This window comes from Rissa tridactyla, chromosome Z, assembly GCF_028500815.1.
Source record: "Rissa tridactyla isolate bRisTri1 chromosome Z, bRisTri1.patW.cur.20221130, whole genome shotgun sequence".
In the NCBI taxonomy this organism is placed as follows: Eukaryota; Metazoa; Chordata; class Aves; order Charadriiformes; family Laridae; genus Rissa; species Rissa tridactyla.
This window is the reverse complement of record NC_071497.1, coordinates 144,315-160,796: the sequence shown is the minus strand read 5'-3', so window position 1 is coordinate 160,796 and position 16,482 is coordinate 144,315. Positions and strand designations below refer to the sequence as shown.

Below are 16,482 nucleotides of genomic sequence, written 5' to 3'. Positions count from 1 at the left end.
CCAACTCACTGACCTTAGAGTACAAAATAAAACAAGCAGTCTTTTAATGGTAAAAGGTTTCCTTTTGTGGTGGTGGTTCCAGATGACTCCAAATTGTACACCCAGAAGTAATGCGTATATAGCTAGGGGCAGAGATTTGCCAACTTACGATAGTGTCTCTCACCTCTGGTTTTAAACCTGCTCCTGAGTGTATGAACCCTTCCAGGCTTTGGCACAGGTTGTGTGCTTGCCAAGTGCCCGTCCCTGCTGGCTGGGCAGGGCTGCACCCCACCGCCTTGCAGTGTGACGAGCCCCTTCCGAAAGGATCCCCAAAAGCCACTCTGGAAGACTTCACTCAGTTTGGAAAGTAACTCAGTTACTGAAATGTAGACAACGTTTTAAATATACCATTTTTATTTGTGGCAGACAGTTTTCCTGAAATTATAGAAAATAGTACTTCTCCTTTTAAAAAAAAAAAGTTGGATTGGGTCTTCTTACAGCATCGGTCTGCAAAGAAGCAGGAGACAACATCAGACCGTGCAACACAGTTATGCCAGCTGGTACCAGAGGAGAAACCTGTGCGGGCAGCGTGTTATGTGAATGAGACAGAGACAATCCTGCTGGGAACCAACTGCCAGCTTCAGGCAGGGGGATGACAAGGCAGAAAACACTGCTGGTCATGAGAGGTTACGGCATGAAAGCCTCCAGCTCCCCGCAGTAAGAGCCCTGAGCCTCAGGGGCCTGCCGGGGATCCCCAGTGCCACCCTCAGAGCCCTCGCCCAGACCCTCCCAGTCCCAGGGAGCTCAGCCCTGCAGGCTGGGGGACACCTGCCCTCCCCCAAGCACCTCACAGAGCCAGGGCTGACAGCCAGGGCTATGGGAGACGCTGTGGGTGCAGGGGAAGAGCATTCCGGGACTACACAAGGCTTATTACAGGATGCCCAGGGGAGGAACCAAATGTGGGGAAACAGAGGGATAAGGGGATAAAAAGTGGCCCACTGCACGTACACAGGCAGCTGGTGGCCAAGGACAGATGCTTGTCTGGCCATGCTGGTGCCTGACAAGCGCAGTCTGTCCTGGCCACTCACCAGGCGCCCATTCTAAGGCGAGGTCGGTCGGTCTGGCTGGTGTGGATGCCAGCATCGGTGGTGTGTGGGGATCTGCATCTGTGAGGGGAGATGAAGTGGTTTGGGAGCCCAGGCACTGTCTGTCTGTTCGTCTGTCCGTGTCTGTCTGCCTGGATGCTGCCTCTGGGGGCTCATATGTGCTGATGCCAGGAGGTGGAGAGACTGGGAACCAGGGGCAGGTGCTGGGCACGCAGCATCTGAGCCCGCCTGCTGGAGGGACTCACACTGTAGGTATGTCTGTTTACACGTGTGTCTGTCTGCCCCTTCTGGATCAGAATCAACACAAACAGAAACATCGAGACCACACAGGATATGTCAGTCTCTGAGTACTCCAGAACAGATGCAGAAGGTCACTGACAAAGCATCTTCAAAGCAAGGGATTCCCAAACAAATAATGCCACAGCCCCGCACGGGAAGAGCGGTTTGTCTGGAGCTGCTGAAGGCCAGCCAGGCATTCCTCTGGTCCCACCTGGAGAGCATTTCATCTAAGGAACTGCTCGCTTGTAAATTACTCCAGCAGTGATCTCAGGGGGCAAAGAGGAAGACATTAACAGCTGTTTTCCCAGCTATTTTTTATTTAGTGAGGTGCCACTGAAGTTGCAAAGTCCTTCATGAAAAGGGAGTACAGTCCAATGGGGGTCCACGTCCCTGAGCTGTGAGAGCTTCCCAGTGGCAGCTCTGGAGAAAAGACAGGCAGAGAGACCGGTGAAGAAACCTTTCTCCCTGCTCAAAGAATGGTGCAGAAGATGCTCCCATGGTTGTGGCAGCCCCCGTCCACCCTGGTGGTTATGCTGGAAACCCTCTGACCAGCAGCTGCTGTGCAGGACACTGGGACACCTCCTTCAAGGTGAGGCCGTGCAGGGGGGTTGATCAGCATGCACTCCATATCAAACCTGGGAAAAGGAGAGACACCCCACGCATGGCCATAAGCAGGGTCAAAAGGCACTTCCACAGCAGCCTTAGAAACACTCCCTTCAGGTCCACCCTTCAAGGAGGGGCAGAGCAGTGGTCCTAGGTGCACAAAGCTCACCACACAACGTCTGTTCCAAAACCCAAGTGGGACAGAAACGGTTGGAGAATTGATACAGAAGATATTGCTTTACTGCAAAAACTACTTTCTGTAATTTCACAGCCAACACCTCCACATGACTGCAGGTTCTGGGGCAAGAGTCTGCAGAAAGAGAGTCAATGCTGGGACTTCCCAAGAATTGCTTAAAGGAGGCCAGATTTGAAAACCTAATGGAGTGCACCTGGACAAGGTGCTGGGAGTCCTCTCTAGTACACTCGAGTTTCCTGTGATGGGAATCTGGAGGACCAGGTGAGACCATCATCACCCTGGGGGACCACATGTCCTAACCTCCCTCCAGTAATGCAAGCCTTCCAATTTCACTGTGTCCTCTCCCACACCCTGGACCAAGATTTGTGACCCCCAAAGAAGAGTCAAGGTCGAATTTCTAGCTAAAAATAACAATTCGCTGAATACCCAGCCCTTGTATGGGTGATGGGGCTCAGGCTTTCCCTCCTCAGGTGACTGCTGCAGAGTCCTGGTCTAGAGTGACCTGTTTTGAACAAGGACTATAATGATGAGAGTCACTGAGATCTGGGTGACAGATGGCAGCTAAGTAAAGCTCTGTAATACCCATTAAGAGGTCTGCAGCTACAGTGGTATCTCTGTAGACCATCAGAAGGCACATTCTCTCTCTACTGGCACAAAGACCAGGGTAGCTAAATCATGCCTTGGAAAAACAAGCACTCCAAGATCCATTTTTCCCATTCACCATTCACATTGCTCTGGCAGCAAAATCCTGGAGGTAGAATCTGGTGCCTGAAGCCACCCTCCTCCTCACCAGCACAAAAGCACAATGCAGACTGGGGGTGGCGCTGGCCTTTCCTCCTTCCTCTGATTCTCGTGGCCCAGGCTACAAACACCCCGGGGCTGTCCGCACTGCAGGGACAGCAGTGCGGTATCCAAACACAGCAGCCAGGCTTCAAAGGCAGCACCGCGCAGGAAAATGAGCTGGCCCAGTCACAGGGCAGATGTCCCTATGCCCAGAGACATCCTGAAGACCCACACTGGCCTGTCAAGGAATAATCCAGTCCCCTCAGTTGGCTTTAGAGGTATCCCATGAGGAACCTCTTGGCTCCCCTTGATCTGCAGTCCTCACCTGCAATGGTCCAACACACCTGTGAGGCTGGTGCCATGGGTCAGGAGGGATTGGGAAGCTGGGCAGAGGAGCTACAAAGCAGAGCCCTCCAGTGCTCACCTAACACAGGAGCACGACGGTGTCTCCAAGCGCACAACTGCACCCCATGGTGTCAAGGGCCTCACCTTTTCTTGAAGGTGAGAAGCATGTTGTTTTGAATGATGCAATCCTCTGCATTCAATATTGGTCGCAAAATGGATTTCTTGGATCTCCCTTGGAAAATGAGGTTTTCCTGCACCAGGCCTTTGGCTTCATCAAAGAGAGCAATCCCATAGTCCCGAAAGGACTGGATCCTGTTCTTGGTCACCTGCAAAATAAGCTTTAGATGGGATGGCCCAAGCAGAAGAACATTGTTCATATGGCTCTTTGATCAACACAAAAACAAACCATAAGCTCTTCCACAGGCTCACAGGTACTCCCTGGCAGTTTGGGCGCACACCAAGGGTTCAGACTGGATGTGCTGTCGCCATGCGCACATAAGCTTTCCCAAGGCCTTCCACGCCTCATTGGTGGCCCCATCTGGCAGCTCAGTTGCCATCAGTGCTAGGTACTGCAAGCTTCCGTGCAACTGGTACCCAACCCCCTGGTGAAACACAAGCACAGATGCTGGTAAGCATGAGCTGAATGTGGACCTACTGCTGCTCCTTGCCCTCCAGGTTTCAAACAGCTGTACTTACAGGCTGTCACTACTTTGTATACGAAAAAAGAGCACTTAGGGGTCTCCTCTTCCCAAGAAACTCAAGGCCACAGCTCTCACTGTGCCACCATCTGGAAGATCAGTTGGGGATCAGTTCAGTACTTCCTCCTCCTTGGATCCACAGCAACAGCTACTGTGATGCTCCTCCCCACCCAGCACCACCCACCACCTCACCTGCTCTCAGGCACTTCTTGGGCTCTGCCAGTGGACGGACAAGAAACGACAGCACGACATCGCCAGTCCTTCAACAGGGACCTGCGCCCCCTGTTCTGCTCCCCAAACGCACCGTGCAACATGAATCCTGCCTGTGTGCTCCAGGACACTGCACAGCTGGGACCATAGAAAATGCAGCAGTTTTTAGCTTCTCGTACAGAGGACAATGTTTTTCTATGGACCTGGTTTTCAAAAGGACTCTGCAGCCCCTGCAGCACTCAGGCAGAACATTTGTCTTGGCAGGACTTTCTGTACTCATTTTAGGGGTCCTTCATGATGGGTTAAATTGTATTTATCTGCCATTTTGATACACAATGGCTTCACCTCAACCAAGAACAGAACAGAGGCAACCCTGAGCCAGGTGCTAGCCTTGGGAACTGGCTAGAGGCTGGAACACTGCATCTAACTTCTGAAAAACCTAGTTCAGATGCCAGCTACCCCAGTTCTTCAGCACAGCTCACGTAGCCTGCAGATCTCCAACAGAGACGTATGGGATCAGCCACTTGACTGTGAACTCAGTTAAATACAGGGGACAAGCCTGGGAGAAGATGAACTTTGTTGAACGTCGCTGCACCAAAACGCACAGGATTCCCTTTGCTGCCCTGAGGGAAGAGAAGTCTCTCCTACAAGCCATCTGTGAATCCACATGTGGGGAAACGATGACTGAGCTGACCTTTACCAAGGCTTAAACATCAGACAGATGTGACAAGCCACCTGTGGACCACTGTCAAGAGGACATAGCCTTGACATAGGACTTGAAAATTTACTCTTTCCTTTGGCACTGAGCAATGGCATGAGCTCGCACAAGCCCTTCCCTCATGCACTTGCCCACCTGAAAAGCAGCTGCTGCTAACAGACCTCCTTTCACATTCCTGTCGCTGTGGGCACGAGCACTCTGGGGCAACATGGCCAGCTCCCCTGGTAGGCGTGTGCTTTCCTGCTGCATGCGAGCAACAACAAGCATGGACCCACCAATGCTGAGGCTAAGGAAGATCTCATCTCCTCCTCCTGGGCCCTACAGAGCACTTCTAAACCTCTCTTGACAGGTGTTAGGATGTGACACACTTCAAACCCACTAGGGGTGGAAATGTCACCTTCTTCTGAGCAGTGCACTCTAGTTTTGCACTGCTGGCCTGATTAAAAACAAATGTTTATTTAATTCACACCTATGTCTTCCCTCAAACAATTTCTGCCAATTTTGCTCCAGCCTATTCCTGATGAATGCCCACAAAAAACCTGGAGTTAAGGAGGGCTGGTGGAAGGAAGCTTTGGAGTAGGACTATCTACAGCACTAGATCAGAGAAGCCCTGGCTTTGTCCTGCCAAAGCTTGGAAACCCCCAAAGATGGTGACTCCACACTGCTCTGTGACCTGTCCCAGGGCTGCACCACCCTCCAAGGCAAGAAGGTTCCCCCAGTCTCCCACATGGGCCTCCCAAGGTCCAGGGACCACTGCAACTTGTGCTGTTGATCCTTGTTGGCACTGCTGAGATGGGCTTGGCTTTGACTGCCCTTCAGGTAGCTGTGGGCTGCTGTTAGATCCCCTTTGGCCTCCTCTTCTTGGCCTTTTGGCTAAGATCAAGTGTAGTACCTGTTCTTATCAGTTTAATATCTGATACATCCTCGATGAGGGGACTTTATATTAAACGAATTTTTGGGCGCAACAAAATTATTTATTTGCTTCAACAAAGCCAAGTGACAGGCCCTGCACTTGGGCCACAACAACCCCATGCATCGCTACAGGCTTGGGGAAGTGTGGCTGGAGAGCTGCCTGGCAGAAAAGGACCTGAGGGTTCTAATTGACAAGTGGCCAAATATGAGCCAGCAGTGTGCCCAGGTGGCCAAGAAAGCCAATGCCATCCTGGCTTGTATTAGAAATAGTGTGACCAGCAGAAGGAGGGAGGTGATTGTCCCCCTGTACTCAGCACTGGTGAGGCCACACCTGGAGTACTGTGTCCAGTTCTGGGCACCTCAATACGAGAGAGATATCGAGGTGCTGGAGCGAGCGCAGAAGAGGGCAACGAAGCTGGTGAAGGGCCTGGAGAATAAATCTGATGAGGAGCGACTGAAGGAGCTGGGACTGTTTAGTTTGAGGAAGAGGAGGCTGAGGGGAGACCTCATCACTCTCTACAACTACTTGAAAGGCCATTGTAGAGAGGTTGGTGCTGGTCTCTTCTCACAGGTGATTGGCGATAGAACAAGAGGGAATGGCTTCAAGCTGCAACAGGGTAGGTTTAGACTGGACATTAGGAAAAAATTCTTCACAGAAAGAGTGGTCAGACACTGGAATAGGCTGCCCAGGCAGGTGGTGGAGCCACCATCCCTGGATGTGTTTAAGAGTCGTTTAGATGTGGTGTTGGGGGATGTGGTGTAGGGGAGAACTTTGTAGAGTGGGGTTGATGGTTGGACTCGATGATCCCAAGGGTCTTTTCCAACCTAAATGATTCTATGATTCTCTTTGCCAGACTAACTGACCCCAGCTCCCTCTGCCTCATCTCATCAGTCATGCCTCCCGGCACCTGCCCATCCTGGTAGCTCTGCAATGGATCCTCTCCCTTTTCTCCAACTCCCTTTTGACCCTGAGGTCCCAAACTGGACACAACATTTCAGATGCAGCCTCCCGATGGCAAATGAGATGGGTGACAACTTCCCTTGATCGGTGGGACATGCTTCTAATGAGCCTGGAAATTACACTCTCTCTAATCACCGGGTCGAGGACTCGATCCTGATTGTCTGCTCCTCCTGCTGGCAATGCCAGGGCAGTCCCTCCTGTCCTGCTGGCTTCCCCCTCGCCCAGGGAGGGAGGGCAGCAGCAGCAGGATGACTCGCCTCTGCCCCCCGCTGCAGGGCGGTGCAGGTCGGTGCCCTCTCAGCTCACTGCAGAACACACCTTCATGTCTGCTGCCTGGAGTAGCTGAAGGCCACATCTGTGGTTGCCAATGATGTCATTCTCTGCGATGATGCCCTCTCCCTTGGAGACGATGCCATGGCTGCTGTTCTCATAGATGCCATTGCCACGCAGCTCCACCTGGCAGTCGGCCTCCACCAGCACGCCTCCCCGGCTGTTGCAGGAGATGCTGTTGTTTGCGATGCGCGTCAGCTGGCTGCTCTGCAGCACGGCCACCCCGCCATCGCCGTTAGCGTGAATTACGTTGGCAATGATGTTGAGCACTTCACTGCTCTTGACATGCAGCCCAGCAGCTGCCGCCAAAGAAAAGTTATTGGTTAAGAGCTTGAATCTTCAGTCATGACCACCATAAATGTATTTCTGTTTCTATAAGCTACCCAGTTCCTTCTGTCACAATATGACTTTCCAACTGGGAGCTCAAGGACAAAAACGCACCCATACTTGGGTCTCAGCCCACCATTTCTCCAGAGTGCTCCTGGCCTAGTGGCCGCTGAGGAAGCCCCTGTCAGACCCCAGTGCTGGTGGGCCAGGACAACACACCATTCTGCATGCCACCCCTTCTCCTGCAGCCCAGGAAGAGCCACGGGCCCCCAGCTCACCTCCGTTGTGGTTGATGCTGTTCAATTCCACCAGCGCCACGCTGATGGGACGCCGGGCAGCCGGGTACTCCTCCTCGCTGTCAGCATCGTTCTCCCCACCAGCACCCTCCCTCTCCTCCTGGAAGCTCTCGCTGCCCCCCTGACCAGGGGGGTAGTCACCAGCATTGTCCTTGTGGCAGAATACCGCCACCCCGTAGATGCTGTTGTGGCTGATCTGGTTGTTGATAAGGTGTGGGAGGCTGGAGGACATCATCCACACACCGCAGCCCTTGTTGCCTGCAGAGTGGGGTGGCATAGACCACCAACTCATCAGTGCTTGGAGACCCCCAGCCTGTCCCCAAAGCAGCTGGTAGTCCATGTGTGGTGCAGGTGGGATGGAGGATATCCTCCTCTTTGAGCACACGTGAAGACTAACCCTACATGTCAGGGGCTTACGGAGATTTTTGGCCCTGACTTGGTCCTGGTGGGCTAACTCAAGTCCATGAGCTCAGTGCCTTCATTTACCCACCTCCGCCCTCTCCCAGCACTGTCTATGCTCTGACCCCAGCTCAACTCCCGCGGTTTAACTCATGCGATCAGGAGATAAACACCCGCTGCCCTGGGGCTCTGCAGGATGGCCAGGCACAGCCCGGTCCACTGGCTCTATACACAGGTGGCTTCACCACCGATGGGCACCACAGTGCTGGAAACCCACATGTCCTGGTCTCTCTTCCAGCAGGACTGGGAGTCTCTGGGGCCAGGGAGCAAGTGGCTCCGGGAGCACCGAGTGTGGTGCTCCCTGGGTGGGAGCCCCCCCCAGGGGCCCGGGTGTATTCCCCAGTGTCTATTGCAGGCTGAGCTGCAGCTGACACCACAGCCCCTCCTGGGCACCCACCACAACTCTGGAGAGCCCTGGAGGTAAAAGGCACCCCGGCAAGCCCAAGAGGACAGGAGTATGGGGTAGAAGGCGAGAATCGTTCTCCACTGGAGTTTGCTTGCTTACCATAAATGACGTTTCCTTCGATGAGGCCCTTCCCGCGCTCGCCCACCACCACGCCATCTGAGTAGCCGCAGGAGATGAGGTTGTTCCTGAGGACGGGGTCACCCCCATGGCGGATGTCTGCCCCACCCCACTGGTTCTCGCAGATGATGTTCCCTAGGGCCAGGCAGGGAGGATGAGGTGACCACACTGGCCTCCTGCCCACATAAGAGCAAGGAGACTTGGCAGGCTGAGACCTGGCCCCACCAAAAAGCTCCCATTGCCTGCAGCAGAACCCAAGCGTCAAGACCTTCCCCGCTCCCCCATTCCCCTGGCAATGCTCTCCCGCACAGGACAGCCATCACTAGCAGTTCCAGTGGCCACCACCTCCCTGTCCTCTGAGGTGCAGGGCAGAGTGGAAAGCACTCGGAGGTTCCACAACAGTAGGAAAATGTCATTGACAGCTTTAGCTTATAAACTGGATATGCCATATTGCTGTGGAGCACAGTTCCATGTCGCAGCTGTGCCAGGAACAATAATTTGGAGCACATGCTGCAGAAAGACATGCTCCCTCTGTCAACAGCAGAAATGCCAACTAGAAAATGCAAATCAGGGGATTATTGTAATAAAGTCACTCAAGAACGACAACAAGATAAATTTTGCAATCAAGCAAACAGACAGAGGCTTAAAGACAGAAACAAACTGGGCACAACACCACCATTTTCATTGCCATACCTGTGATTTGGCCTCTGCCATTCTCATTCACTGCTATTCCAGCAGCCATTCCCTGGAAAATATGGTTCCCACTGAAGTAGGAGAAGAAAATAAAGTTACCAGCAGCAGTGTTGCTGGTGCAGCGGGTCTCTGCAGAGGCACCAGTCTCCCTGGCTGGCTACTTGCCACAGCCTGTTGCCTGTGCCCAGTAGGAAGAGCTGGACGGGGGCTAGCTGCAGAGCGAAGGGCAGCGGGAGGGAAGCACAGTGGGGAAGGTACATGCAAAGCAGAGCAGAGCTACCGACAGCTGGACTGCTTTTTCAAGGAGGTGAATAACACAAAAGAGGCATGGAGAAACACCTGTCAACAAGATCATTCAAAGAGCGGGAGGTGCTCACGGACACCCAAATGGCCACCAAGTCAGACCAGTCACCCCATCTCCAGGAGTGCCCACAGCTGCAGCTGCAGGGAAGTCATGGGACGGGGAGAACCGCGCGCTGCCTCCTGCAGCCTGGCCTCTCTGCCCCGCCAGCTACCTGCACCCACAGTTACACCCACCCTGAGATGGACTTTCCTTCTCCTCAGGATTCAACGCGCTCCTCTGCAAACTGCCCTGCGCGCTTAGCTCCCCCAGCACCAGGCTGACACTGGGGGGAGGCAGACCATGCTGCCGGCAGCCACAGCCTCCCTCCCCCGTGGGCAGCATGGTGCGGGGGGCTCCCAGCTGCAGACCCCTGTGCCCCCATGGAAATGTGTGGGAGGCCCAACACATAGCAGATAGATGACACAGAGGAGTCTGTGAGGTCTTTAGCCCATTTCCCCCATCCTCCCCACTGCAGGAGGAGGGGAGAGGCTTTATCAGCCATGGGACTGCTGCTCCAAGAGCAGCCCTGAAGCCAGTGGGCAGACGGCGATCGCAGTTGATGGCAGGAAACATTGAACATGGTGGCAGCAGCAGAGGCAGTGCCGTACTGGGAAGGATGGCCTGGAGAGCACATGTCGGCCCCAATGCCCCTGAGTAGAGGTGTCACCCACTGTCCCCCGGGCTCCCACAGAGGGAGCCTGTCAGGAGGAATGAATCCCAGGAGCCTCAAGCCCACCACCAGCTTCTCCTCCACAACATGATCCCGAATCTCTGGCTTGCTGCTGAGGTTCAGAGCAGGAGAGCAATCAAATTGGTCATGAAGAAACATCACCAACCAAGGACAATACCTGGCACAGACTCTGCCCCAGCATCTACCCAGGAGAACCCACCAGAGATGGCTCCACTTCCCCTGAGCTGCGAAGGGAGTGGAGGCGCTTCTGCAGAGCAAGCCAGGGTGGCAGAGCAGCACCTGTGACATGCAGTCACCAGCGACGCCATCACCAGCACTGGCTGGACTGGAGGGGCGGGCACAGCACCTCATGCTGCTGTCCTGCTGCCAGGGACAAGAGTAGGCAGAGCAGGGGCCACCCCACCTCACCAGGAGGCTAGTGCCTCAGCTGCCCTGGCATGGCTGCCTCTCCACTTGCAGCTGCATGCTCGTGCACAGCTGCTCGCTCTGGCAGTGGGGGGAAGCCCCCGACGCCCCACTAGAGCAACCAGGCTACCAGTGGCACCCAGAGAATGGAAAGTTTCTGGTGGACTGGTAGGACCTGGTGCAACACATGTGCCTGCCTCTAGAAAGAGAGACCGGGTGAGAAGAGCACACAAGGTTTGAAATACATGCTTGCACCAGCAGCTGCGAGAGTAAGGAGGAAGAGAAGCTGCAAAACCATCCCAGAGGCAATCCCCCAGGAACACGAGGCAGGGGCTCTCAGCTGCCCAACCTGCTGCGGGTTGGTGTCCTCCAGGGCTGTGCTCACCATCTTAGGGGAGATGGCAGTTGCCTTGCACCACCGGGCACCATCACACTCGGCACCTTCCAGCCTCAGCCCCAGCACAGCAAGGGACGTGGTCTTACCCAAACAGCTTTTTAGCTGCTGCAGAGGGTGCCTCTGACTGGAAGATGTACATGCCCAAGGGGCTGTATCATGCTTAAAAATGGTACCTGGCACGCACACTTCTGCAAAGGACACCTCCCTGCTTTCTGCACAGAGTCCCTTACAATGCCCCACTGAAACCTGTCCCCCAGCCAGGCAGTGACACAGGATGGAGGTGGGCTTGCAGCTCTCAGGAACGGGCAAAACATAATTCTGTTTCCAGCTGTGGAAAAGGCAACCAGCAAAGGACATTACTCTGACTATAATCATCCCTCTGCGGCCAGCCCTGCCTGCCTGCAGTGGCATACATCATCCTGTCGGTGAGATACAGCCATGCCGATGGCCCCTGTTGAGCCCCACGCTCAACACAGCTGCACGTGGCAGCACCGGGCCAGGGCCAGAGCCTGCCTCAAGCCAATGCAGACGAAAGACAGCACAGAGCAGCACACAGGAGTGGAGCAGGGGGTCTCCTCCAAAATGGGAGGCTGGTCAGAAGAAAAAAGGTGTTTTCCCACCGAGCTTCCTCCCTGCCTCCTCCCCACCAAGCTTCCTCCCTGCCTCCTCCCCATCATCTCCTTCATGCCAGCAGGCACGGATGGTCATACATCAGTCACGGGTGTAAGCTGGGATTGCAAATGGTGTTGTGAGAAAGTATGGAGGGAAGAATATCTAGTGAATCTCTCCATCCCGCAGCCTGTTTCCTCTGCACTGTTGGGCCCTGCCATTACAATACCGCTTCTCTTAGAAATCAGTCTCTCTCTGAGACAGCGCTTGTTGGAAAGCCCAGCCCTGACCCCTGTGTTTTCAGGGCTGGTACATCTGGTGCAGACTTCTCCTCCCCAGGTCCCAGGACCAAGTGACTCGGTAGAGGTGCCTGCAAGAAGTCACTTCCATTAGGTCTGCAGGACTCGAGGCTGAAGCACTGTTAATTAACAAAACTTCCAGCACAAAGGCTCCCATTCTAACTGTGGGCCTGATCCAGGGCAACCATTTTCTTCCCTTTGTGCCCTACCCTGCTCTACACCACCACAGTGAGTTGTCATACCCCTGCTCCTTATCACCCACAGGCACAGTGAGAGGTGGGAAGGGGTGGCAGTACAGATGGGATGCCCCCTACATCTGCAACCAATACCGTGCTCCAGCTGCCATCCCATTACTGGGTTCATTGCTACCAGCTGATACCACCAGGTAAAGCTGATGGCATCAACCTGAAGAAAGCCTGCCAGACACCAACACCAACATCTAAACCGAACGGTATTAAACACACACGTCAGTAGCTCCAGATGTTTAAAGCAGAAAGGTGAATTGGAGTAACAGTGATTGGAGTGCCGAGGTCCGTTTCCCCTTTGCCTGCAAAAAGCACCATGACACGTGTGAGTTGTTCATCTTGAACACAGCCCGTGTCCTCCTCGGATCCAGGGAGAAAACCCAGGACAGGCACTTGGCAAAGACCTGTGTGCAGCAAGCGGACAGAGGGAAGTCACAGAAAGGCACTAATGCACCATGATCCTATTTCTGCTCTATGGTGAGGATAGGAAAAAAGAGAAGTGTGCACAGTGGGAGGAATAATTCTTAACAGGAGGAGGACAGAGAGAGGTCAGTGCTAGCTAACATACCTCACAGCAGGGTTTCCATTATACAGAATATAAATGCCAGCTTCTTTATTCCCACAGATCTGATTGCTACGGATGATGCCTTTTCCGTTGCCAGCGACGACAATGCCTGAGCGAAGGCCACTGTGTATCTTATTGCACTACAGTTTTATTTTTTGCACATGTAGAGAAAATAAAAGCAGAAGGAAGGAAGGTCACTCATAAAAGTGAGCAAGAGGAGACAGCAACCACAGAGAAAAGCAACAGCTCCCAACACTGCTGGGGAAAAGGGCAGAAGGGTAATTAATATAGCTGCCAAAAAAATCACTCTCAAATGGTCAAGACACACTTAACTTTTACCTTTCTTTGGGATTCTAGTACACAATGCCCAATTTCCCTTCCCATCATGCCTGCAGCCTCTGCTTCTTCCAGCAGCTCCTTCTGCCACCTCCAAGGGCTGCCCTGGACCTGGCAATGCTTTGTTCCCTGCAGCCCGTCTGCAAGGGCAACACCTCCCCGCGGCCACCAAGAGGAAAAGATCCTCAGCGGCACCAGACAGGAGCTGGAGGAAGGAGTCCATGTGGGGACCTCAGCATTACAGCATGGTGCCTTTTCTCAAGCTGCTAGACAGCACTTTGCACAGCCTGAACGACTGCTGTCAACAGCCACAGGCTGCTTCTCTCTACAGGGGCCAACATCTCCTGTGCGGGCAGGAGCACGCTGGGACCCTCTGAGCAGGACAGCAGCGCCAGCCGGTGTCTTGCAGAGTGGCGGGGTAGGAATTGCCAAACCAGCCAAAGCAACGAACAGCAGCTCAAAGATGCAACTGAGGCCAGACACGGCCTGCAACTCCATGGCCGAGCTGCCATCTCCGCCATGGAGCTGCAGCTCTGCCTGCCCCATCTCCTGTCAGAGCTCACACAGAGAGCTCGATGCAGCCACAGGGTCACTCGGATGCAGCTTAGATCTACCTTCCTGCCTCCCCCCACACATCGAGGCCCTGGTTCCTTCAAGGATAACTACAGATACAGCGTTCAGTGAACAGGGACAAGGTCGCCCGCTGCAGAGCTGGGGACACTACTGATTTGGAGGAAAAGCCGTGCCGCTGGAGAGTGAACTGCGGCTCCCCTCCGCCTGGGGCTGAGCAGAGAGCTGAGACCCTCCACCAGCCCCCAGGGTAGACAATACGAATCCCAGTGTGGGAGAAACAACTTACAGTACAGTGCCGATTTACTATCTTGGTTGCACAAGTTCACTCATTACACAGGGGAACACCCCCCTCCCCTCCCCTCAATGTACAGCAATTTTAAGACACACACTATCAAACAGAGCAGGATGTACCATCAGGCATGTACCAACAGGCAGCACTTTGCTGTGCTTTGCCCTTGGGGTTAGCTAAAACCTAAGAAACAGGCTGAATGGCAAAGCTAACAGAAAGGTCAGTGTTTTCTGTACTGGGAGATAGAATCCTGCTGCCCTTCAGAGCGAAACAGCACATGAGAGAAGGAGCGTGTTACCCTCCAGCACAGCTTGGAGGGGTACGTACCAGAACAAGGGGGTTGGCTCCCTTACGAATGTCCACTCCAGCCTCACAGTTCGAATGGATGTTGTTGTCTGCAATCAGGCCTCCTGCCAACAGGCGCAGGAATATCCCGGATGCTTTGCAGTGGTGGATGTCATTCCTCAGCATGATAACCTGCAGGGAAGAGGAGAAGCACCTGCAGTTGCAGTTAGAAGGACGAGGAAGAGGACGTGACCAAAGGATATAGCTCTCCTTTCTGCAGCCTCTGTGCGTCTACGACCTCTCTGCCTGTCCCACAGCCCAGGGTGTGCCAGGCACACAGGCCAGCTGAAAGGAAGTTCAGTGCGTGTGGAAAAGTGCTCCTTTTAAGCCTGTTGGGCACTACCCACTGTCATGGGTCTGCTTAGGGATGGGGACCTGCAGTTCTCGGTGCTACACAGCCAGAGCAAAGATATCCTCTTGGCCTGACACGTCCCTCCACCTGACAAAGCCCCTGTTCAGGTGTGCCCAATGGCTTCATTCACTGCATTGCACTTGCAGCACAGCACAGTGCGTGACCATTCCCCGTCCCATCTCCACACCACTCGTGGTACAACAGACCTGCCCCATCCCCGCTTGGGCAGTCCCTGTTCGCACTGGCACCCTCTCCGTACGCAGCCGGCAGCAGGCTGCCTCCTGACTCTGCTGCTCAGAGCTGCTCGCGGGTGACACTCAAATGCCACGGAGTCTCCCACGACTTCCCCATGGAGCTGCTACTGCACATGTGCTCAGCACCCAGCCTTACCATCGCCTTGCACCATCAGAACAGAGATCCTGCCGTTTGGGGGCAGAAATGGCCCAGCCAGCAAACTGAAGTCACTGGCACCACTCATAACAACCTAGTTTCCTCTAAGCAAATAAGTAGATAAATATTTACGCAGCAGCAGTCTTTAAAATTTTCCAGCCAAATAAATCATGTCTTAAATACATGTCTTACAAGTGCTAAGAAATAATCTACAAATTGCCTTTGCATATCCCACTTCAATAAGCAACACAGATCAAAAGGTAATTAAATTAGACTTCCTTCTATTTGCTCATTCCAGGAAAGTGCTTCATTCAATCTCTCCACTAAACGTGGAGCTCAGCAGGGCTTGACAGCTGCCTGTCTTCATTGCTCACACTTGGCTGCCGGGGGAGGGAGCTACAGGAGGCGAGAAATGCAGGCACCCGCTGCAGCTGGTCCCACACACCAGACCCTGGCTGGGGCTGGCCAGCACAAGGACGCCGAGCCCTTGCCAGCTCTGCTGTTCTCCTGCTCTGTGTCGCACCTTGCCCCCATCTCACGGAGAAGCCTTTCACTGTCTCCCATCGCCCAGTGCTCTGATGCCCACCTCTCGACAAGAGCCTCTGGGCTAATTCCCAGTGAGCAGCTCAGAGGGGCTGAGCAGCACAGCAGAGCCGCTCGAGGTGCCTCTGCTCCCTCCTGCTGTCATTCTGCGTCCAAGGGACAGCCTTTGGGAGGGCACCTCTGGTACAGATGTCCCTCAGAAAGAAAGGAGCTGCCCCCACTGCCAAGAAGCAGGGGACTGCAGGTGGGGAGACAGCATCACCACAGCAAAGCCCTTTCCTCCTGAGCCCTCCCAACACCGCCAGCACTGGGGATTTTGGCAGTGTGATTTTCCCCCAGTCCTTGATGTCACAGTCCTGTCTGAAGAGGAGCACAGGCACAGAGGCAGAGACCTCTGGGCAAGTGCAGGGTTAGATGATGCTGTGAGGAAAACCTCAGCTCAGCCTCCAGCACATGTCCCCTGCCAAAATCCCTCCTTAGACCCTACCTCTGCCTATGGCAGGCACCACCCCTGCAGGCTCTCCTGAAGCTGCCAGGACTGGCCATGGCAAGGGGCAAGACCAGGGGTTGACACCGCAGTCCCGAACTCCCTGCATTTGTGGTATGGGCTGTGCTGGGTGCAGCAAAGGTGATGATAACTAGCAGCACTTTTACAGCATGAGAGTTTAATTTACAGGTAGAG

At 54.1% G+C, this 16,482-nt stretch overlaps 1 protein-coding gene and 1 pseudogene across 14 annotated transcripts in view; one reads left to right on the top strand and one right to left on the bottom strand.

Annotated features, from left to right (window-relative positions):
* Positions 1-403: 403 nt before the first annotated feature.
* FBXO10 (F-box protein 10) overlaps positions 404-16,482 on the bottom strand; it is a 25,185-nt gene continuing 9,106 nt past the window's right edge. For 6 of the 14 annotated variants that reach the window (XM_054184729.1, XM_054184730.1, XM_054184740.1 and 3 more), the window contains 8 exons: positions 14,498-14,647; positions 12,976-13,112; positions 9,419-9,489; positions 8,708-8,860; positions 7,726-8,001; positions 7,109-7,419; positions 3,436-3,617; positions 404-1,999 (listed from right to left, as the gene is read on the bottom strand). In XM_054184729.1, the coding sequence (XP_054040704.1) occupies positions 1,834-1,999; positions 3,436-3,617; positions 7,109-7,419; positions 7,726-8,001; positions 8,708-8,860; positions 9,419-9,489; positions 12,976-13,112; positions 14,498-14,647 (1,446 nt within the window). In that variant the 3' untranslated portion in view covers positions 404-1,833. The other 8 variants (XR_008463686.1, XR_008463685.1, XM_054184732.1 and 5 more) reach the window with 8 other exon arrangements.
* On the top strand, positions 5,771-5,892 carry LOC128903143 (U2 spliceosomal RNA; annotated as a pseudogene).